The sequence below is a fragment of the Doryrhamphus excisus genome, linkage group LG6, assembly GCF_037039965.1.
Source record: "Doryrhamphus excisus strain RoL-2023G ecotype Guam linkage group LG6, RoL_Dexc_Guam_v1.1, whole genome shotgun sequence".
In the NCBI taxonomy this organism is placed as follows: domain Eukaryota; kingdom Metazoa; phylum Chordata; class Actinopteri; order Syngnathiformes; family Syngnathidae; genus Doryrhamphus; species Doryrhamphus excisus.
The window spans coordinates 12,710,870-12,735,230 of NC_136362.1; the positions used below are offsets into that span (position 1 = coordinate 12,710,870).

Here is a 24,361-nt window from a genome sequence, read left to right on the forward strand (position 1 = left end):
AAAAAAATGTAGGAGAACACTGACTTTTAATGGTAAAGCAATAGCTTCAAAATACATTCCTTGACCACTAGGGGCAGTGTTACATAAGGTATCTTTTTCAGTCCTGCCGCCAGACGCACTCCGATGTAAGAGTATACAAAATACATTCTAAATAACCATGTATGTATATGCATATTACTGAAAACATATACTATGGATTAACACTACGGATCTACAATAACGACGCTTTATATTTCTTTTCAAGGAAAGGCTCTTCGTCATCAACCATTGAACGGGCATATTATGACTGCCTTTTCCGAGTGACAGTGAAGGCAGCACCGGGCACGTCGTACGTAAACATCCTTGCGCACTGCCACAAGTTTACCCAGCATGCAACGCAGTAGAATACAACATAGCCATCTTGTCAAGAGTGGCTGAGTGAGGGTGGTAACTGTAGGCGCTCTTTAGCTTCTCGTTTGCCTTAAACAGTGACACTCATGAGGGTTTTCTTACCTTAACCGGAGGTCGCTTCCTGCTCAGCGTTGCAACCGAGTGACTTGGCGCCGGTAAAGTGAGTGCACACTTTCAAGAAGATGTCTCTCATACTTGTTCCGACGTAGGGGGAGTGTGCGGCGGCAGCAGCAGCAGCAGCAGCAGCAGCCAGTTGGCTTGACTCGCTAGCTTGCTCGCTGAGTGGAGGGCTGCGGGCCCTCTTCAGCCTGAAGTAGCTCCTGTAGCGGTGCAACCACACTCTGCGACAACGGCTGTTACACAACTGTACAGGCGGGAGACTCGTCGGAACTCTGACTTGTCGGAACTCCGGGTCGCGGTTTGTGTCGCTCCAAAGTCGTCGTGTCGTCAATCGCATCCGGAGACCGAGAGACCGCTAAGGGATGGCGCAGATTCACCTCGTTTACAGTTAACACGGCGGAGTACAGCAGATGCAAGTGTGCTGTTTAGTACAGGCCAACGTTTCGTGGGCTGCGACTTGCTTGCCCCAATCTCGTGGGGAATAAGCCGACTCGAGGTGAGGATCCGACTGCCAACATGTCGAAAATGCCGGCCAAGAAAAAGAGCTGTTTTCAGATCACGAGTGTGACTCAGGCCCAGGTGGCTGCTATCGGAGCCACGGACGACACGGAGAGCCTAGAAGACCCGGACGAGTCCCGCACAGAGGATGTGTCGTCAGAAATGTATGACATGTCACGGGCTGAATACGAGCCAGCGTGTGACAGGAGTTCATCCGAAGAAGCCCTGAACAATGCTGGAGAACCAGAGGCGACAGGAGTCATGGCACCATCGCACATACCTCACTTTACAGTGCTGTCAGTCAATCCCTTGGGGGAGTTCCGGAAAACGGGAGTGTCCGGCTCAATTCAAGGCAGCCAGCAGCAACCAGCAGGGATTGGAGGTACAGCTGCCTCTCCCCAAGTCGCTCAGCCTGGGGCGACGCAGCAACAAGCGGCCCCGCCGACCTCCAGTCCCGGGCCCGTCATCGTGTCCATCAATGTATCTCAACCTGCTACAGTACCCAGTCCGGGCCCTCCCCCTGCCACCTCCACAGTGAGTTGTACTTCTCGCTTCCGGGTCATCAAACTTGACCACGGTACCGGGGAACCCTTTCGAAGAGGTCGGTGGATGTGTACAGAGTTTTATGAGAAAGAGTCTGAAGGTTCTGTAGGTAATCGGACTGTAGACAGCGCTAGACATGTCGGTGCAACACTGGATAACGCTGCAGACAGAGACAGTGGGCTGGGACTGACTGGTGGCTCTGTGGTTGCCCTGGCAACACACTCAGCTCAAGCCTCGGGCTCCTCAGCGGATGTTGCTCTTTCCTCATCTCGCATGCATCCACTTGAGACGTCGGTGCAGCAGAACGTCATCACCCGGCAGCATGCTGTCAGCGGGTCCGGGCCCCAGATTGCTCTCTCCGGCAGCAAGCCCACATCTGTGCCCATACAGCTTCAGGCTCAGCCTGTAGTGGTGAGTGTCCAGCCCACTGCTCCTCACAGCGTTGGGCAGAATGGATTGCCTCAGTCTGTTGTCCACATGCAGAAGTCCCCGGTCTTGCCTCCATCAGCCCAGACCCAAACGTACCCACTCCAGCAGCAACAGCAGCTTCCGATGGGGCACCATCTGACTGGCCAGAACCAGACAGAGTACTATCAACAGCAGTCTGGACTTTCAACTGGCCAGTCACTGTCGGTGTCTGCGGGGCCACAGACAGTTGGACTAGCAACCTCTCCTGCCATGCCTCCAGCCTCCGGTCAGCTTGGAGATGTTGCTGTAGGTGGATCTATACTTTCTGGACAGACGGCTCCGAGCCAGACTGCAGGAATGGGAAGTGTCGGGGGTTCCATGCTGGTTGGAGGATCCACTTTGCAGCAGTCTACCAGTCAGTATGCTGCCACTGGACACACCAAGCCCCACAGCCTCCACCCTGCATCCTCTGGTGTTCAAAATGTGCCTGCCATCGCAGTGAGCTCCAGTGTGCCCCCTACGGTGCCTACTGCTGTGCCCTGTGCCTCCAGTGCAGCCATGCCAAAGGTGACAGCCTCCAGTTTGCCTCCAGGTCAGGTAACCCAGCGCACAACTGCAGGGGCATTGGGACCTCAGAGCCTCCTTGCAGCTGGATTTGGACAGGTGGAGGGCGGCGGCGGTGTGAGGAAGTCTGACGGTGTTGTCAACGCAACGTTGTCTGGGAAGGATCTGGTGAAGCCCCTCATGCCTGAGAGCTTGCAGCTCGCTGCTCCAACCGTCAACAGCCTGTTTGGAATCCACATACCTGTCGATGGGGATGAGGACAGGTAATAGTATATTCTCTTACTATCCTCTTTAGGTATTTTAACTTGCCTTCTTTACCTTCACACTGGTGCTTATTGCTATGGTTTTTTTAGCACACATCCATCCCAAGTCAGTACTATGCAAATATTCCACAGAGTATGGTGATTATTCTTGCTAGAGGCTGTTATTACCATGCCAATGCACCAAAACTTGCCTATGGTACAGTTTGTCATTAAAGCAGGCACTTTCCTTTGTGTCAGTGAGGTGTTCAGGGAATGCAAGCATGTAGAAGGAAGTGATAAGAGGAAGGAAATATGTGAGATGTTTCTCATTTGTGTTCAGAAAAGTGATGTAGCACATGTGAGGAAGACAACCATCACTTCCTCCACTTCCTCATGACACTTGAAGTGGGTTGTGTGCTGTCGCGTCTGTATTTGTTGGAAGACATTTAAATAATTTCCACAGAAGTCCTTTCAAACAGATGTGCTGCTTTTTTATTTAATGGCGCATACAGGATAAGTGGGTAGGAAATGAATGGGAACGGATGGCATACAGTGGAACTTCTTGACATCGAACACAGGCTTTTCCAGGATGGTATTTGAGGGGGAAAAAAAAAATCTAATTTGATTAATCAGTTCCAGTGTCAAAACTGTCATGATCATACTGTTTTTTTAATAAATTTAAATCTGCTCATGAATAAATCTATTTACCTTTTGATGCCACGGGATTGATACAAAATAGACAATTTTCAATATTTGTGTTGATGATGGGTTGCAGATTATTGTATTCGCGAGTCTCTAGTCTCTCGAGGGGTCTGAATACTTACAAAATATCCAGAAAAAGTGAACACTGAAAAGTAACACTGAAGCCTCCTGCTACATCTTCTTATTCTCTGGCAGATCTGGTGTGTAAAAGGTGTGTTAAGAAACGCAGTTACAGTGCATTATGGCACCTACTGTATAGAGTTGTAACGACAAGCTACATTCACGTAGTCCCATTATAATGTGTTTATGATGATGAAACAAGCGTATGGGAACCGGTGGCGTATGAGGAAGTGGAATATATCAGAGGCTAGTCAACATTATGCCTCTCCTCAAAATAGCTGGAAATACAGCAACAGAATAAGTTTTGGTTTTGTCACTTTAGAATCACAGTTTCCATCCTCAGCTCTTGTGGAGTTCCCTTATGGCAGGGGGGTGTCCAAAGTGCAGCCTGGGGGCCATTTACAGTCCATGGTTGTTTTTGTATTGGCCCATGAAAAATACAATTTAACAAGAAAACGTCAGCAAATGTTGATAAAACTGTATTTTCACAAATATACTCATCAAACCCGAGCGTGCCACACAACCACACAAGCTGACCATGCTAGCTTCCACTCACCCTCTGTAAGAGGAGATTCAAGCAACTTTCGCCAGAGTTTATCGGCAATTCAATTGTTCAGTGTTTCTAATGGTTCTGTGCCACGACTGAGCGCTCTGCTCAGCCGCCGTGGCGCACAGTCATCAACTCGGCTTGTTTACATGAATCATTTATACTGGTAAGTCATTTTGTCATCATTGGAAGAATCTATACCAGTACATAAAAATAATAAATACATAAAAACCCTATTTTCTGCAGTCATAACACAAGAAACGAAACAAAACAAAGAATGAAGTTGCAAATGCATAGCATATGTATGTAGGTTAGTTTACAAAATGTAAAATATCAAAGTAGCCCATCTATCCTTATGATTTTTCAGTATGCGGCCTTCAATGGAAAAGGTTTGGACACCCCTGCCCTAAGGTAAATATTTTCATGGCATTGGCTGAAATAATAGTTGATGCGTTTCTTGCTGTTGACATAATGAGTCAGTGGTCATTTGGGGGACAATACACCGGTGTGCTACCCACAGCATGATCTAACCTTCATAATTTATGATATAAGCCATAATTGCAGCAATGTAGTGCGGGCAGTAGGAATGGAAGTCAGTTGAACAAGACTTTAGTGCCCAGTCTTGCAGATGCCGTTCACATTTTGTCGTCATCATCACATCATTTCTTTCCTTTTTTGCTGAAATGAGCGCAGCAACTGACAATTAACCTGGATTTCAGTTACCATCGTGCCATGAAAAACAAAATACAATTCTAGTCAAAGTTTTTATTTCCAAATGTATACATGTTTCTCACGAAAAGACCCCGCTCCTCGACAGATAAGAGACGGGGCTCTCTTACCTCAGCAAACCCCTATCGGACACGGAGCAGCACTCTTTCCACTGTGCCACCATTCTGCTGATAAGAGGTCTGTCAGTGGGGTGTGCCTACCAAATGTGCTAGTCACATACATGTTCTATAGTAGTTGTCTGAAATAGTGAAAAGTACATTTCTTCAGGTCATACACACTACACGCTTTGTACAGTTTAGAACAAACTGGCTGCTGTGGTATCACTGCAAGCAATACTTTGTATCGGAGGCCCGGTGCTTGACAGATGAGACACTTGACACTTGTTGATGTGCAGATGAGGCGTTGAATGATGTTCATTTTCTGTAGCAACAGTGTTGTACCCCAAAGGCGGAGGAAGCTACAGACTGAAACTCGTTGCGCACCGCTTCAGTAGGCATTTTAGCTATGCTTCATCCCCCACCCCCCCAACCCATACCACATACGGTATGCCTCTTGCTCAATTTCTACATTTCCTCTTCACTATTTATTTTTCTTCCCCCCCATAAGACAAACCACACTTACACATAGACCCCCTCTACCTTACAGCTCGACTTGTGTTCATGACATATGAATGTGTTTTTAAATATCAATACTCACACACACACATTTGATTTTATTATTGCCAAAGTTGAAGTAGCCCAGTAGATACTTTCCTCCTTCACTGCCTCTGCAATCCTTCAGACTAAACAGTAGAGATACTCTAGGTATAAGGCGCAAGATGCTGCACACATACTTGCAATATGATTCACCAGACTTTTAATGTTTCCCAGATGGTTTTAGCAACTGAAGGTGTAAAATTACAATGCAGCTTTGTCATTCGGGCCTTGCCTCGGTTTTGCAGAATCATTTGCCGTTTTGTATCAGTAGCCAGGCATTTAAAATTGAACTCATGCTGAGGAGTTTAAGGATTGTTATGCTTTGTAAAATCACTCTTTTGGATATGAAGAATGTGCAGACATTGCATGTGTGTGTGTGTGTGTGTGTGTGCGTGTGTAAGTGTAGATGAGGGGTGTGTCTTGAAGAAAGCACTGTGGTTGGCTGCCTGTAGTCAGTAGGTCGTAAAGTTGTATTGTGACATTCACTTGGCAGTAAATCCACATATAAACATTCACTGTGTTATTATACTGAGATTTATGTGTCTCTGTTTGTCTGACAACAAAAAGTGTCTAACAGATTTCCATGAAACGCAGTAATGCACTTTATCATCACCTGCAGGATGTGAGTGGAGCATTATCAACAATTGAGTATGACTGCTCAAATTGTAAATTATGTACATTGAACTGAGCTTATCATTGAGCGAGTAAGGATCTAGTACCACATTATCTGGCCGTGATGGAGATCTGTGCTGGAGGACTGCGTGCCATTCTATTATATCACGTCATGGTTTGAGACCACATGTTGCACAGGGTCTTTCCTGTGACCTCCACTTTTACTGCCGTATCCTGTTTTCATTCATACTCTATTCATTTAATATTGCTCACCTCACTGGCCCCCTCCACATTTGGGCTCTGCTCGTATCGTGCATCATTTCACTTCATCGATGGGAACATACATGTTAAGTTAATTGGCGACTCATTTAATCTTTACTTTGACTTTATAAATATACACTTTATGCAGCACTTTTGATTTTAACGCTGATTTTATAAGAAATATTGTGACGGCCCTGTTGGGGTTCCATGGGACCTGTTATTAACATGCTGTCATCCTGAGGTTGCCATGGTATTGCTCAGGTTGGACTGACACTTCTTGTCTTTCTGCCTGCTGGCTTTGCATAAATTATCACCTCCAAGAGGTGAAGAGCAGCTCACCCATTGTTCTAACAGCGCCGCAAAAAAAAAAACCCCTCAAAAGTTTAATGGATTGAGCAGCAATTTGTGTACCTGGAGTTATTGTATGTGATGCACCTGAATGCACCATTTGAGAAACAGCAGACAGCAGTTTGCTAGTTTTGATCCTACTTGAGTGTGAAGTGTCCATTATTTGAATATTCCCACGGTGTCCCAAATCTAAAAGAACCACTACCCCCTTCTTAGTAGTATCTAACATACAAATATACAACCATCAATAAATCTCATTTTCAGGTAAATTTAATAATAGTGACAGTTTTTCACTGCTGCTTTGTATGGGGATTAATTAGAACACCAATATAAATCACATTTTCAAGATAGTAATCAGTCAGACTTTGTTGATATGACGCACACAGAGCAAGGAACAATTTGCGCTGTGTCTCCTTACGGTCTGCGGTCTCCTCGCACTGTAAGGCGTTCAGGCACACTTGTAATTTTGAGTGTTAGGGGCTAATTGTTTTTAATTTTTATTCACATACCCCCTATGGCAATTGGCGTAGAGTACAATTCCCATCTTGTTTATAGTGTAGTCTTTGTTCAGTGATTAGTTTTTGGGTTTTTTTCTTTTTTTTTTAACCCCTTTTGGCCTTACCGACCTGAGCTTGCGAAAAGTAAACATAATCATGTTTACCCAATTTTAATATTTACTTATGTTATTAAGATGAACAGAGGAGAGTTATAAGTACACAGGATTAGAAAGCAAACCATATGCATTGATTTTTGTTGTTGTAAATTTTTACAATTATTATTATCTGGTGTAATTTTATCCACCTTTTGTCTTGATGGTTTCATATTTTTGCGGTCATGGTCTTGGAATCATGTGCTTGCTTTCTGTGTGCATAAGTAAGCTGATAAATAAGCTGATCTTCAACGTTGATAATTCCGCTACGCAGGTTGTTGGAGTTCTTCACCGTGCAGCTGGCCTTCCCAGTTCTACTTCTCTTTTGCATCAAGAATCAGGAATTTTTCGAAACAAGTCAAGCAAACATCTAAATAGGTTTGACCTACTTGAGTGTGGCAGGTGGATGGATGGTGCTCAGGGAGCGAGGCCTCATGAGCAGCCACAGTCGGCGCTTTCAACACCTCTTTTTAATCCTTCCGTCTTCCCCCTGCACCCCTTGTGTCCCGATTAGTCTCCCTGTCCATCCATGCCCTCGCTTTAGTTGTTCTTCAGTTTGCCTTTTGCCAAATCTGTTATAAATCCACTTAATTTCAATATGATTTTTAAATTAAATGATTAGGTGCACTGTCACATAAACATGGAATCTTAAAACCAGAATCTTGCGGAAATCGATATAATGTGAATGAAATGCTGTCAGTGAGGAGAAGGAACGTTTGCGTGGGGAAGTATTTCTTCGGCGGGACACTTGATCGTGACAGAATCTCATTACAAATATTAGCCCGCCCTTCCCGAACTAAACGTGTGGAAAACATGTGGAAAAGGTAACCTGAAATACCATTAAAAGTTGTAAAACAAAACAAAAAAACATAGAAACGCCGCTCTTATGCCGTGTGAAAGGAAGCTAGTGGGGTTAGCTAGCTGTGTGCGACTAGATTGTGTTTATTGTGTTTGTTTTACCACTTGTTAATGCAAGCGAGTGTTTTACGATGCCCACTGACATCGTGCAAGTTCTGAGTGAAGGACAAGAGGCACATTTATTTTTGCTCCCAGCCTCTCTTAACAGCCATTCAACAATATCCATTGTCGTCTTAAACTTTCCTCTTTTGGAAAAGCAAACAAACTTACATTATCACTCGGATACCGTGAACATCCAGCAGCAACACAATGTTTTGGCATGACAAGTATTTTGATGATAAATATATTGTACCAAGTTGACGATTTAGCTTTTTGCATTTTTTTGTATGGTCATATCACCTCATACTTTGGTACGGGACAAAAAGTAAAAAAAAATATGGAAAGCAGGAAGTGAACAAATGTAACAGTTACTGATTGTAAAAGTACCAGATGGAGGGGTAGGATTTAATAAGCTTTGCTTCTTCCTACTCCTTTTGGACATGTGGAACTGTGAACTGATTATGTGATGCATTCAATTGTAATCTGATGCATGTTCAAATGAAATAAAACCATTACCATTACCATACCTCCAAAGCATTTGATGACTCTGCTTTAGCTGAGAGGTGTCCCCCCAATGACGGAAATGAGCCTGAGCTGTCAACTACTTTGTCCTGACTGGCGATATGAACTTTAAATTTACTGTTTGCTATGAAAAATCGAACAAAATAAAATAGAATTTGAGAAAAAGTGTAACAAATTTCATAGGGCCAGAAGTATGGTATTAGTTTGTACTGGTAGAGTTGGTTGTTTTTCTTGCATTAGCGCTAATATTCTTGCCAGTCAGGGTTTGTTTGTCATGTTCAACACTAGATACCGATTCTTTGCTCACTTGTTCCTGAAAAGCAGGGTGATTACACAATGCAAGCGAATGCAGCGGAAAGTTATTTTCATCTGCTGTCAGGTTGTAATATTTGTTTTGGGACCGTGCCAGGCTGAAGCAGCCTTTGTTTTTGCGTCTTCGCTGTGTTGAAAAAGAAGAAGGAAAAAAAAAGTTGTACTACATTTTGTCATGACCAAAATCTGGTAGACTTTGATTTAATGACATTTGTGCTCCTCAATTTAAAATGAGGTTTTATGAATATATATATATATACAGTAATAGCTAGGAATGATGACTAATTTCAAGTCAAGTTATTTCAGCCCATTGCAAGCTTGTTCTGAACGCTGAGGTTCAGCTGTGAAGGGAGAGTTTGTCTGCAGGGGGAGGCGTGGACATGCATGTATGTACGTGTGTGCGTTTAGGGTCTTTAACATGGTTGCCCACAAAGTAAAACTGTCCAGAGGCATAGGGGAGGTTTGTCAGAGTGTTTGGCCATGAGGTAATGTGAGGAAGGGAGTGTGTGTGCGTGTGTATGTTAGAGGTTTCTAGGAAAAGAGCCTCGGCTGTGTTTGTGCTCACACACATGTTGTAAATTGAGTCCTTATTCCTCTGTGTGATGTGTGTCCACTTGCTTACTGTTTGCTAAGTCATGTTAGTTTGTGTTTGCTGCTGCTGGTTTGCCTGTGACATTTTTGTATGTCAGAAAGAGAAATACCTTTTTAAAGTGTGTGTCTGTTTGTGTGTATTTGTGTGGGAGTGGGTGCTAAATCTGTTGTATATGCACACTGTAAGTTTGTAGCCAATCATCAGAAACATTCACTTACAGTACATGAGGGCCGAGTGGGACAGTGTCTGAAATAATACCCACCTTTACATTTGTATTACTCAACATGGTCTGTAATACTATAATATATATAACATATTAGCAGTTTCTTGTTTTTTTTTTCTGGACAACATGCTTCCAACAGTGGTTATTGCCTCATATTGGCGACTTTAAATTACTTTCCACATGTATTACCCAATATAGTAGACACAGAGTAAATAAGCCATAAATAAAAATATTGTCCGTGTGTGTCACAGTAAATGCGTTCCCTCACAGACCTTAGTGGCAATCGGACAGAAGTGTACAAGACGGGAAGTGACTTTGGAGGTTCAGAGTCGAGTTTTAGCTCTTAGTTTTAGCCTATGTTGTTGTTATGAGTCAGCCTATTGTGAGTTAATTAAAACTTACATGATTGCAAGTTGCCTTTTCTTCTCAATGTAGAATACAGTATTACATTCACAATTGGAGTGCTTTTTCTGCCTTGCATTTAATTTTGGCAAAGAATAAGTACAATTTGCTTAGATACAAATTTTAAATATGCAAGTCATGTCGCCTGTCTGACGTCATCAGTGGTTGACTCTCAAATTGTTTACATTAAACACGTTTATAGTTTTACATGCATCAAACTAAATCCATATAAACAATGAATGAAAGGAATAAATTAACATTTAAGGTTACGTTTACATTTTGAAACGTGACTATTCCCAAAGACGCAACATGGCAGCAAGATAGTCACATCTTGAATAAAAGTAGCCTAAAATGTGCATATGTTTTATTTTTTTTATTCATCATTTACATATATATATGCATCTCTGCATGTAAAACTACTTTTTGGGTTTTTTTCTGGAAACATTGATTTGGTTAACATCCGTTTTGGTTAAAGTCAGGTCTTCTGGAACAAATTAATGACACTAACCAAGATTCCACTGTGCTGTTATTAATATACAATGCATATGTACCCAATGAAGTTTCCATCAGTGTCAGTAGAGGCGTTAAAATATTTGAGTTGGTGAAGCTGTTTCCTGCTTATTTCTTATTTTTGTTCAATAAATTCACTCCATCTGCATTTCGTATCTTATTTGCGATGACACACTGGTCTTGTATCTCTGTTTCAACTCTTTTCATTTCTTTTTCTTCTTCCCTTTCCTGAATCTGGCTGACACAGGAACCCCTCCAAGGCTTTCTACCAGGCCTTCCAGTCTGGCAGCAGATTAAGGGACTCAAAGGCCCACAGTGATAGGTACAGTACTGTACTGGAGTGGACTGGCCAGGCCTTGCAAGAGTGCAACTAAGTGTGTGCAGTGTTCGGCAGCCCAGAGCTTTGCTGTTCTCCTCATGCATGAGTTGAGTTTGGAAGGCTTTTGCAGCAAGCGCAGGATTGGCCAGTAGACTTTTCAGCAACATCTTTCTCTCCCTCCAACATCCTCTCACTCTTCTTCCTCTTGCACTTTCTGTTGAAAGGGAATCGCTGAAGCTGAATGGTGCTTAAGTTGTACAGTGCAGAATTTGACAAATTTACTGAAAATTATAGTTTTGAGCTGCAATGATGAATTGAAGAATTAACAAATTAATCTTTTTTTTTTTTTTAAAAAAAGCAAATATTCTGATTTTAGCCTGCATTGTTAAAATGACGGTGCTAACCAGAGTTATTGAGCTATTTTGCAGCACTGATTCCAAACAAAGAACCAATATATGAATAATTAGTAAGACTCAACATGCACAATGTGTTATCAAAAATGTTAAAGTGAAACATTGCTCAGAGGTCCCAAAAAGGTAGAAGTCAAAGGAAATATTTGGAATAGGGACAGGAAATCAACAAAAACTGCAAAAATTCAAGACACTCTCTTACCCTGTTAAATGTCTTTATTGTTTACGGCATGTCTTAATGGACTTTAGTTACTCAGCCTTACGGTGTGTTGACAAAGTTAAGGCAAAGTGCTTTGTACAATGGGTAACTTCTTTTTACACTTGTTTGACACATAAGAACGGAGGCAAGATAAGGTTCATGAGGCACATCTGCGACATAGCATTACACTCTTGTCAGTAGAGATTTTTACATCTTTTATGACAATACTTTACAATTCTCTGTAGAGTGATTTAAGTTTTATGATGCCAACAGTATGACCCCGTAACATGTTTCCATTATTTCCTGTGTTAACAACGTTTCCCTATTCCAAACAAATCACAGTTTGAACAGTGTCCAGTGATGGCTTGTTTATGTCACAGTGGTTCCGATCATATGTAGATTAGCCAGCTCGTCTCCACAATAAGATGGCACACACAATATCGGTGAAGTGATGCACTCAGGAAGCAACATGACGTGTTAAAACGCCGGTCCGCTTTTAGCCTTGGCATTAAGTTTCACTTCTCAGTACGCAAGCAGCTCAAACCCTTTATAACCTGCCCCGATCATCTGACTGCTCATGTGGCTTGAATGAATATTATTATTCTCCTTCTTGCAGTTAGCATTGTTAGGAATATGTTTTTCGGCCCTCCTGACTTATTGCTGCTGTTATCCCTCTAAAGCTGTGTGTGTGTAGCTGAAAGTGTGCTCGCGCATCACCCGTAACCTCTCGCTCAGACGACAAACATGTGCCAAACGTGGTGTGGCACTCTCAACTGAGTCACCGCTTCTGTTGGTTGACTTAGTCACAGTTTGCATTCTAAATATATTTTTGAATATATTAAAAAAATGCCATGTTACATCATTAAAGATGGCTGCCAATGCCTGCCCAGCCACATTACAAATACCGAAAGGCCTACCTAAGTGAGAGCCATATATTATGGTTAGCGCACAGGCCACACAGCTAGGAGAACTGAGTTCGATTCCACCCTCAACCGTCTTTGTGTGGAGTTGTTGGAGTTCTTCCCACATTCCAAAAACATGCTAGGTTAATTGGCGACTCCAAATTGTCCATAGGTATGAATGTGAGTGTGAATGGTTGTTTGTCTATATGTGCCCTGTGATTGGCTGGCGACAGCTGGGATAGGCTTCAGCACCCCCGCGACCCTTGTGATGATAAGCAGTAGAAAATGAATGAATGTTAGTATTTTAACACGAAATACTACAAGTCCTTCCTTGTGAATAGATTTGTGGCCATATTCATTAATTAAGGGAAAATTCCACTAATGGAAACGCATGTAAACGACATGTTATTTAATTTCTTGTGGAGGGTTTGGTGTTACCTTTAAGTCATCTGACAGTACTGATACATTGCTTTGGTTCTAATTTCAAGAGTGACCTACTGCCCTTCCGTGTAACCATATCAGATGTGCAGCACTCGTGGACGAAAATAAAACCCCTCCCATTTGGGCATCTTTGTCTGTCACTTGGCACAGTTTCCTGGCAGAGGAGCGTTTTTTTTTTAAAGTACACCAACCTGCTTCCTCTTTCATTATTTTATTCTACAGTCTTGACAGTTGACAGTTGTTTCCCTTCAGAAATAAAAAGTATCAGGGAGAGTAAAGTAAATAAAAGTATCAAGTATATGTCATCACAATGTTCTTATAACAATTGACGTGTCCATTACCTGTGACTGGATAGTGGTTCCTTTAGCATTGGTACACTTTTGTAGGGCTGGAACTAACTTGTTTGATTACCTCCTTTACTTCAGAAGTACTAAAATAAAACAGTCTAAAGTTTTCCCATGATGTATTGCGTCTTAGCAACACATTCATTGGGGTGCTGCAATGACGTCAGCCTCCCTCTGGACTACTCTGACCCCCTCTGGTGGACATAGGCAGCATTGCAGCGCCATCCATCCATTATTCATTCTTTATGCTGCATGTCCTCCAATGAAATGCTTTGTTCCGCTAGCATACATACAACATAGCCATAAAGTGGAGCTTTGTAAGGAGTAATGCAAGGAATCATCAGTCATAGAATTAGGAGGGAGAAAGACCTAATTTATTTAAAAGCGGTAGCAGCATAAAAGGCAACAAAACAAACTTGCCCACCTCCAAACATATCCACCCGACCCAGTTTTTTCATCTGAGGGGGCAAAAAAAAACTACACATCGAGATGTCAACATTCACTAAGATGTTTGGTAGGCAAAGTAAGTACAAACAAAACAGCGCTAATTGTGTAAGTTTCAAAGAAAGTAATCACAAAAACAAACGCTTCTCTTTTTAATGCAGTTGAAAAGCCTTTCAAGAAATGCTGCAAACGTTAGACAACTCATTTCCTGTGAGAAAATACACATCACAAACAGTAATGTCACACAACATTACAGTGTGAAAGAAGTATTACGTTATTATTATATATTATAACATGAGTGATTTATATGGTCTCATCCTTGTGGGACAATAAACATTTCAAAACGCACTTGCATTGTCTCGCTCTCGTGGTCTCGTGTTGTGACTTGAGTGTCTTGTGACACCACTAATAAAGACCGTTCGCCAATGAAAGACTCTTGTCTCCAAACATGAGGCTTTGACTTTGTTGTATCAAATCTCAGGCTGGGTTTTACTGCCTCGTTGGAAGAAACCTACTTTTCCTCAGTGCCAAAGGCAAGGCATGAAAACAATTTGATCTTCACTTTTTTTTTTTTTTTAACCTGTGCATGCGGCATGCCCATGAGTGTAAACTTTATTGCCTCTAATTGACTTTTCATTGACATCTCAAGCATGTATGGAAAATAAACTCCCATTAACGCCTACAGTAGAAGGCAATGTTTACACAAGTGTTGGTTGTGTAATCAACCGCTGGAAAAGTCCACCTCCTCATTAGCAATCTTTTATCCCAAAGGCCCCCCCTCCCGGGTGCTTGACCTCAGATGCATCAACACCATTTACTTTGTACACGGCACCGACAGAGTGACTTCCACTGTGCATTCAAAGAGTTTTCAAGTCAGCAGCTCAAACAAGCTCTTTGTTAGTTTGACATCAGATCTGGAGGCTTTAAACAAGATCATGTGTGTCAGAAGCCTTGCCTTCTTGCCAAGCACTCTGTCTCTCTGAAAAACACAAGTCATTCACACTGCGGCTTCCAAAGTCTTCGTCTTGTGCCAGCTATTCCTGGAAGTTCTACTCCGGTCTCAGATGCTGCCCTAATATGGTTTTGGCTTCATCGCCATGCCTGCTTGCTTCAGTGTTTCTAATATATTTGCTGCTGAAGCACCACTGTGACGCAACTAAACTGGCAGTTTTATGGTAAGATTTTAGCCTGCACCGATGTTGCTGTGTAGGTCTTCATAAAACTAGCGTTTTTCCCCAGTCTTGTGCATTAGTGTGGATTATTATCATTGCTTGGTGAAACTGAAGTTTCTGAAGCTCATTGAACATACCGGATGTTTCTATATTGTTAACATGCAAGAATGTTCTGAGGCTTGACTATGCGTATGTCACAGGTTGCTTTGTGTACTGTATGTATGGCAGATGGAGCTAACTTCACAGGCACTCCACAGCGCCTCCCAGAGGTTCTTTCACTCAAGTGACCAAACCAGGCGTATCATTCATATTCCTATTTGGCATCTTAAAAAGGTTGCCCCACAGAATTTGGCAAGTACAACAATCCATGGTCACTCAATCATGGTTTTTAAAAAATATATTATTTAATTAATCTGTTTTGTGGTTAGACCAGGGTTCAATTCCACCCTCGGCCATCTCTGTGTGGAGTTTGAATGTTCTCCCCGTGCATGCGTGGGTTTTCTCCGGGTACTCCGGTTTCCTCCCACATTCCAAAAACATGCTAGGTTAATTGGCGACTCCAAATTGTCCATAGGTATGAATGTGAGTGTGAATGGTTGTTTGTCTATATGTGCCCTGTGATTTGGCTGGCGACCAGTCCAGGGTGTACCCCGCCTCTCGCCTGAAATCAGCTGGGATAGGCTCCAGCACCCTCGCGACCCTCGTGGGGAAAAAGCGGTAGAAAATGAATGAATGAATGAATGTTTTGTGGTTGAATACAGCCTATTGTATGTCAAAAAATAAGCATTTTGTTGCCTAAAATAATAATTTTACACATAATAATGGCTCAGTAAACTAAAATAAGACATTCAAAGACCTATCTATGTAGGTATTCTAGGTCTATGTAGACCAATAATGCAATATATTATGTGTGCCTAAAAAAAAATCTGTCAAAATCACCAGAAATGTCTGGGATTGAATGGGTTAAGTTTGACTTTTTTTTAGAACTAACTGCCTCTGTTGTTTGAACCAGGAAGTGCACACTGGCCGCAGTTGCTTGGTTCTTCAGCTATCCTCGCTCCAATCACATCCACCCCATCCCTGTTCACTCGCCGGCATCTATCTGCGTGCAGACAATGTCAGCCCATCTGTTGACAATAAACCCATCAACCAAATATTTAATGTGCTTTTCCGTTCCCTTCCGTCTCTGACTCTTGTTTATTCACAAGCCCCCAATGTAATACCGAACTTTAATTCTTGGCATAAAAAAGTATGAAAGCTATGATTGCTTTTGGGTTGAAACTGAATCCGTTGAGACAACATAAGAATGTGTGACACTTCATCTAAAGCGATGTAATGTTTTGGTTAGGTAACCACTTTGAGGAAGTGGGGGTTTCTATACTGTCATCTTAAACTGTACATTCCTGCGTGTAATTTATGTGACGTGTGTGTTTCTGTAGGTTGACACTACATATGTCTGGCTTCGGTTTTTTTTTTTCCCTCTGCGATGACTTGGCACATAGCCCACATCAGTCGCCGCCGGCAGTGAAGTCAGTCTTTTTTGGACAACCAATGAGCTGGTTTGATAAGCGGCACAGCAACAGGGAGCATATTGTAACCCCCTTTTGCACACCCTCTTTATTACCATCTACCAAAACCCTTACTGACCTCACAGCCATCAATCGTAACGGAACATCTTGTCCTGAAGGCAAGAAATAAAGGGAGAGATAATTGCGTCAATAAAAAGCAATGGAGGTTCTTTCATATCTCTTGCTACGCAGGCTGACTCATCTTTTTAAAGCACTTTTTTGATGTCAGTAAAGAAGGAATTAGGAGCAACTAGGCCAGTCTGAGGGTAAAAAAATGGTACTTTAGAGGAGCATCTACTGACATAATGCACATAATGCAGTGTTCAATATTTAACCAGTAGAGGGCAGTCAATGTTCATTACTTGCTTGTTTGTGCAACTTCCTTGTTGCAGTGTTTGTTACATTAACATTTTGGTATTTATTTTGATGTTTCAAATATTTTTTTTGTCAAAGTGGACTTTTTGTGTGTTATTATCCACTGAGACTCATCTATGTTGACATTCTGTAGAGGGCACAGAGGTGAATGGACCCTTCATTTCTTATTCACATGCTAAGGCCCTCTTAAAACGTATTATTTTTAACTCGTTCAATCCCAGCCATTTTTCAAACGCCTGTCTAATAAGTTAAGTTCTGCAGCAGGAAAATGGCCACTGTAAGCCTCAGTGTCCTGTCCACCTCATAAATACGGTACAGTAGCGTCGGGGCAGGGCAAGAACTCATCTTACATATGCCTCGCCGTCTCCTCCAGTCTTTGGGTCGTATTTCTTGATTCTATATGCAGCACCACTTGCCCCCCCCCCCCACACTGCTAAATGCGTCTGCCTACTACCTCTGAACTCTTTCGGTCACTGCCCACGGAGCGGTCGGCGTCGGCAGACAAATCATGCCGTGTAGATTTTCCTACAAGGTTCCATGCTGTCCCGCCGACCCCACCCGGGTGGGCACGGGCGGGCCGTTGCTGTCCCATCATCCTCGCCGCAGGTAACGGCCCGCTGCTATGCTAGGCCGACGCCACCACCGCAAACATTAACGGCTTGCAAAGTCTGAGTTTTAGTCATGGATTTATACTTTAGGATTTATAGCTCCGGGATGTGTTTGATTTGTGTGGCTCACACACACACACACACACACACACACACATACACACACACACTGAACGAGCACATCTGACCCCAGACTTGTGACTTTTTATACGTGAGCCTTTGCAGAACTGTCAAAGATGCTGTTTTTTCTTTGCATTTCATTCATCCCTTTTGTGCCTGGGGATCAATGTGATCAATTCTAACCTGTGTTTTCCTTCTTTGTTACAGTGCCTCTGGAACCAATGTTGTTGCCATTGATAATAAAATAGAACAGGCAATGGTGAGTACACCTCCCCTCCCCCACCTCATTTTTTATGAATTTTCTAAATTAATTTATATGAATTAATTATATGAAATACACAACATTTTACAATTAACCAGTCAAGATACGAATGGATGTAAACAGTAGCAATGTGTACATTATAGCCACCTCATTTATCTTATTTATAATGGTAATGGTTTTATTTCATTTGAACATGCATCGGATTACAATTGAATGCATCACATAATCAGTTCACAGTTCCACATGTCCAAAAGGAGTAGGAAGAAGCAAAGCTTATTAAATCCTACCCCTCCATCTGCTACTTTTACAATCAGATCAGTAATTGTTACATTTGTTCACTTCCTGGTTTCCATAATACAGTTTAAGGTTGTTTGTTTGTTTTTTTTTTAATAATGCACCTCGTACCGAAGTACAAGGTGATATGACCATCCAATGACATAATGGGTACCATAGTAACTGTCAATATAGTGATATGTATATTTGTTCACTTCCTGTTTTTCTAATATGGTTTAAGGTTATTTTTTTGGGGGGGGTTGTTTTTTTTTTTTACATTTTTTAATTTTTTTATGTTTTTGTCACGTACCAAAGTATGAGGTGTTATGACCATACAATGACATAATTTAGGTATTTAATTAAAACAGGAAAAACATCAAATTAAAAGCACTAAATGAATACAGAGCCACCATCCACCAGTAAGAGTCTAGTGTTTTGTTTTCCACAGAGGAAAATGATGCACAATTACTGCATGTAAGCAATGAATAATGTCATCAAATTCATTCTCATGTAGTAACAGCATTTGGGACCATATATACGTATGTGCAGTGTGGGGGAACATTAGATGGTGCGTTCAAAGACAATGGAACAAAGTGAGGCAGGTCAACAACATAAGCAAAATAGGAGGATTTGTAACTGTTTTTTTTAAATAAAATAATGTCCCATATTTCATATTTATTTTTGATCAAATTTGATGTTTTTTGGAAAAACCCTGCTTTGCTTTATGCTTGGGGGTATCATGATGCACTCCTGTCACCGAGTGGTCCTTTTTTATGGCATTAAAATTGCTCTCAAGCTTAATCCATTGGTGAGGAGTTGCATCATCACTTCTTTTAGCCTCACATGCTAAAAAAATGTCATTAGCGGGAATGGGGGGGGATTTGTGAAAGAGAGGGACGCTCAATATTAGTGCAGACCTGCCAACATCTTGAATAATTGATAAGCAGCGTTCCAAATTTATCTGTGGCGAGCCGCCACAAGTAAATGGGAAACCCTGTCCGTGGTTGTAGAACACTAAATGTCTTTCATTTGCCGCCAGGACCTGGTGAAAAGCCATCTGATGTACGCCGTACGCGAGGAGGTGGAGGTCTTAAAGGAACAGATCAAGGAGCTCTACGAGAGGAACTCTGTGCTAGAGCGAGAGAACGCCGTCTTGAAATCTCTGGCCAACAGCGAGCAGCTCTCGCAGCTTCCTGCTCAGCCAGCCGGCGGCTCGGGCGGCTCGGGCGGCCCGCAGCCGCCACCACAGCCACCTTCGCAACCGCCGCAACAGCAACAGCAAGGACTCAGCCAGCCCCCGCCGCCTACCGGGCTCCCGCCTCCAGCGCAGCCTCAGCTTCAGCACCATCCGAAGGCCCCGCAGACGCAGCAGACTCCTCACCCTCAGCTCGACCCAAGCCAACAGCAACCCAGCGTCACCTCAGCTTGAACCCTCTCACGGACGCAGACGAGGAGATTATTACAATTAGTGTATGTGAAATTTACAGAGAAAAAAAAAAACAAAACAAGAAGTTTAACTTTTTTGTCCTCTTAGCCACCAGCTTGACCACAAAGTGCAGTGCTTGTATGTGCATGTGTGACTGGTCTTGTGTGAATGTGTGTGTGCGTGCATCTGTACTGTGGGCCTTTCCAGTGTTAATGCAATCATCAGGAGAGAGTATTGGGCTGTGTCTGCGTGTGTATGCAGAGTATCAGGGATCTCGGGGCGGGGGGGTTTCTTTTTTTTTTTTTAAACCCAGCTTGTTTCCCCCACACCCCCTACGTGAGGATGATCCAAGCCTTCACATTGGTCGCTTGGATAAGACAGATGGAGGAGAGGATAAAGGGAGGGGTTTCACCTCACATTAAGGGACAAAACGATTGTCAAGAAACAAAAAAAGAGTGATTTTTTTTTTAATGGGCAAAAGGAGGCATTTTACCCTTGCGAAGAAAAGACGTCTGCTTTGTGGAGCGCCACCTCTGCCGTCACTTGTCCATCAACCCTTGCATCAGTCTTGAGTTCTGCTGTCAAGAGTTTTATTTATTATAGGGCTGCTATAATTTCTAAAATTAGATGAAACCCATTCTCACAGTAGCCCTTTTTTTTTTTAGTGTTTGAAATCATGCCTGTGAATATTCGCATTCATCCAGGTCATTGTACTCGAAGGGAATTCCATTCATTGCAACTGGACTGTTTAGGTTGTCTTAGAAGATGCTTCATCTCATTCAAACAGGCTTCATTATGCAGAGAGACTAGATAGGACAGCTATCTTAGTGTGCAAGATGGCAGACTAAACAACGTATTTCTACAAGATATTTATCTTGTCTGCAAGATAGAACTAGACCTGTCCTATCTAGTCCGACTGATGTGTGGTCAACCTAGTCTTTGAGCATGAACCAGACTAGATCTGTCCTATCTAGTCTAAATGGTGTGTGTGTGTGTATGTGTGTATCCAACCTAGTCTTTGAGCATAGACGGTCTGAACAGTCCAGTTGGGATCAACTGAATTCCCTGAGAATGTTTTGAAATAATAATTGGCCAACCCTCCCAGGGGGGGGGGCGCAATGCTTTAGATGTAGTTTAAAAGCACCATGGAATTCTGACGTATTTAACTGAAATTGCCAAGACTCGGTATGAATGTATGTTATTAAATCTTCTAAGCCTTGATGGGTGATTCTTCACCTGCTGACATCACGTCGTTGGCTGAAAGTGAAATTGGCAGTGCCGCACCCTCCCTTACTTCCTTTTTATGGGGGGGGTGGGGGGGGCGGAGGGAAAGCTGTGAAATCCTTCAATCTGCATTGTAACCAAAGATGCAAAGCTGTGTAATTTGATCCATTTTTTTTCTTTCTCCTTTTGTGACTCCCATCACAAAATATTTTTTTGTTGCCATTCAGCATGTTTTGTAACCTTCAAACCACTTTCTTACCTCATTTTTATTCAGCACTCTTATCGTAAGACAGTCTGTGAACAGTGAAGGGGGGGAGGGGGAGGGGGGGTGGTGGAAAAAGAATTTTAAAAAAGCAGAGTTGGGCACCAGCAGTGAGAAAAAAATAAATACCCGAGTGTTACTGACACTAGTCACAGAAAATGAAGTGAGCCATGTTTTGTTTGTTTAAAATGGTGTTTGAATTTCATATGCCAATAGTTTTGTTACATTGCAAATTTTATTGTATTTAAATAAAAGCAATATTCAAATTCCGAAATGTGCTTGCATTTATTGGGATCTTAGTAACCAGTTGCAAACGTACAGTTTATGAACAGAAAAAAAAACATTGAACTTCATTTGTAATCTGATTTGCAGCTAAAATCACATTTCTGGAAGAAAATATACAAAAACAAAAAGGCGACTGGTGCTATTAAGAACACATTTGTGCTGGCAACATTACAAGTAACAAAATTCTCCATGTTTTGGGGTTTTGTCCTTAAATTGCAACAACCCATTAGTGAGGAACAAAGAGCTTTGTGTTCCAACTTTTGTGCAGTTCTTGAAGACTAATCCACAACAACAAATCTGCTGCCTTTACTCTGTGCTGTGGTGCTGCGCTGGTCTTTAAGGATGCGGAATCTCTCATTCAGGGTCATGGATGTCTGCTTTAAAAAAAAAAGGACAAAATTCCCAATTAACTTAGGAAGTCTGGGAAAAATGCATCATCCTACACACCGGTTTTCCAACACTGTTGATGTCAAATTGAAGAGGGACTCCTTTGGGTATTTTCTTTTTTAGCGTTTCTGTGTTTTTGGCGGCTGGGATGGCAGTCAGTGGGTGAAGAGTCCAAGCTGAAGGAGGCCTGTGGAGAGAATGCAGGTCTAAGCCCCTTCTCCTGTGTGTGAAGTGTGCAGAGTTATTCTTACTCGGGCTGAGTCATGGCTGTGGGGTTGTCTATGGATACAGTCAGCATGCCATTGCTGCTTGTTGATGTGCGCCACCTGGTGGATAAATAGATGTATTAGCAGATGTCCCGTGGTAGGACAAACTGTATATTCACTGCTGGAACATAATAGAATGTAAATGCTGAAGAATGGGAGCTTTGTTTTGGTGTCTATATTTGACTTTTCTCTTTATAGTATTCCTTTTTCGATTGGTTTTTGGTTTAACTTTATTCCACAAAGTGACACAGGTAAAAAAATAAAAATAAATTGTGGGCTGCAAATGGCCCCTGGACCAACCCTAGCTTAAGATCTCCAGCAAAACAACACTTTTTGCTGTATTTTTCCAGTAAAATTTTATTTCTACTATATACTGTGGGCCAATAAAAATGATGTGGGCTGCAAATAGCCCCTGGGCCACACTGTGGTTACCCTGTGGCCTTCAATCTCCAGCAAAACACACTTTTTGGTCTATTTTAAAATTTTTGCTTAATTTTATTTCTACAATTTTCAGTGTGCCAATAAATTCATTCATTTTCTACCGCTTAGCCTCACAAGGGTCACAGGGGTGCTGGAGCCTATCCCAACTTAAGGCGAGAGGCGGGGTACACCCTGGACTGGTCGCCAGCCAATCACAGGGCACATATAGACAAACAACCATTCACACTCACATTCATACCTATGGACAATTTGGAGTCACCAATTAATTAACATTTTGGAATGTGGGAGGAAACGGGAGCATACAAACTCCACACAGAGATGACCGAGGGTGTAATCGAACTCGGGTCTCCTCGTTGTGTGGCCAGCACGCTAACCACTTCTCCACCGTGCAGCACTTGTGCCAATAAAACAACAAAAAAATAGCAACTCACGGGCGAGTTCTGACTGGTAGTGTGTGAGAATTTGGCTTCTGAACCACAGCTTGCACCTAAAATATGAAGCAAACAATGCAGAGGTTTTTAAAACAGTGTTGCATTGACAAATAAATACACGTTCATCACCTTTAGTCCTCTTTTATGAAGAAATGTGGTCTGGCGGGCTTCTTTCTGCGTGTGATGCACAGGAGGCAGAGGTCTGCGTAAAAGGAAGACAAATTTTCATATTTTAGTCTGCTCTGTTATGTGACTGGGACAGAAAGGTGTCTCACCGCCGTCGCAGTTGAAATGGTCTTTTGACTGACGTCCCATTTGGCCCCCTCCTCGGTGGCCCTGGCTGCCTGTACAGATGCCTGTGCACGTCAGCCTTGCTGTGCGGCTGCTGTGAGCGTTGAATGAACGACTGAGGTTTCTGTTTTGTTCTCTAGGAGGAAAGATGTTATTTAGCTGAAGATTTTCTGTTTGGGATTCTAACACGTGCATGCAAACAGCCCCATTCCATGCAGGAAGTCACCTGACTGGGCCGCCTGAAGAAGGCTGCCGTCCTGCGTGCTGCCAGCCCCGTGATGACCCCTTGACCTCGCCGTACACCCGCCATGACCGGAAGCTTTCCTGTCCTAAGTTTAGGTGTTCCTCCTCTGAATACCCCACCTGTTCAAAGTTAAATGACAGTTATTGTGGGTGTTTTGACAGCGACACAAACTAAAGTTCCATACTGTTAACTTTTGTGTTACCCCTTAGGACCTGCGGGACACCATAGCTGGACCAAACTCTCTTTCCTTGCGATAGAGGACCTTTCTTCCAGGCTGGTCGTTGATTCGTGTTGGCTCTTCTCCTTTTTACCTGCTGCTCTTTTTTATTCAAACGAATTATGTCATCTGTCAAGAGTTAAACGAGGATTGAGAACCCAAATGCAACTAACTCACATCAATGGCTGACAGAAACCTGATAGTGGTTCACTTCAAGCTAATGCTAACGACATGACGGAGACCTCACCGAGGGACATGTCCACCTTATCGGGCATAACCGCGGGTTTTTTCCTTCCACCAGGTGTAAAATTACGTCCGTTCATTCCGACAGGTAGCACAAGTGACTAAAAAACGCTAGTTTAAAATTCGTTTCCTCCTTTTTAAGCAAAATTGTCGCACGACCCTCCCCTATTATTACTTTTTCGCATGCGCGAGTCGTAATTGTTGCATTGTGGGTAATGTATTTCATGTTTGCATGCTGGTGGTAAGTTAGTGGGTGTGTCT

The 24,361-nt window shown here is 42.6% G+C and overlaps 2 protein-coding genes across 7 annotated transcripts; one reads left to right on the forward strand and one right to left on the reverse strand.

Annotated features, from left to right (window-relative positions):
- Positions 1 to 380: 380 nt before the first annotated feature.
- On the forward strand, positions 381 to 22,284 carry LOC131125413 (TSC22 domain family protein 2-like). 4 transcript variants are annotated; one of them, XM_058066953.2, is made up of 4 exons: positions 381 to 2,786; positions 11,194 to 11,268; positions 18,056 to 18,107; positions 19,423 to 22,284. In XM_058066953.2, the coding sequence occupies exons 1-4, from the start codon at positions 1,027 to 1,029 to the stop codon at positions 19,810 to 19,812; spliced, it is 2,277 nt and encodes a 758-aa protein (XP_057922936.2). In that variant the 5' UTR covers positions 381 to 1,026; the 3' UTR covers positions 19,813 to 22,284. The 4 variants fall into 4 exon arrangements, with proteins under 4 accessions (XP_057922936.2, XP_057922937.2, XP_057922938.2 ...); XM_058066954.2 differs by lacking the exon at positions 11,194 to 11,268 and having other exon boundaries at positions 19,423 to 22,281; XM_058066955.2 differs by lacking the exons at positions 18,056 to 18,107; positions 19,423 to 22,284 and adding an exon at positions 16,162 to 16,964.
- Positions 21,567 to 24,312, reverse strand: LOC131125415 (UAP56-interacting factor-like). Of its 3 annotated transcripts, none has more exons than XM_058066960.2 (9): positions 24,105 to 24,312; positions 23,843 to 23,986; positions 23,623 to 23,759; positions 23,381 to 23,490; positions 23,235 to 23,307; positions 23,106 to 23,161; positions 22,219 to 22,293; positions 22,028 to 22,154; positions 21,567 to 21,957 (listed from the first exon to the last, which is right to left on the reverse strand). In XM_058066960.2, exons 1-9 carry the CDS (start codon positions 24,178 to 24,180, stop codon positions 21,859 to 21,861), a joined length of 897 nt encoding a protein of 298 aa, XP_057922943.2. In that variant the 5' UTR covers positions 24,181 to 24,312; the 3' UTR covers positions 21,567 to 21,858. The 3 variants fall into 3 exon arrangements, with proteins under 3 accessions (XP_057922943.2, XP_057922940.2, XP_057922941.2); XM_058066957.2 differs by having other exon boundaries at positions 23,381 to 23,532; positions 24,105 to 24,311; XM_058066958.2 differs by having other exon boundaries at positions 21,567 to 21,954; positions 23,381 to 23,532; positions 24,105 to 24,310.
- Positions 24,313 to 24,361: the final 49 nt, after the last annotated feature.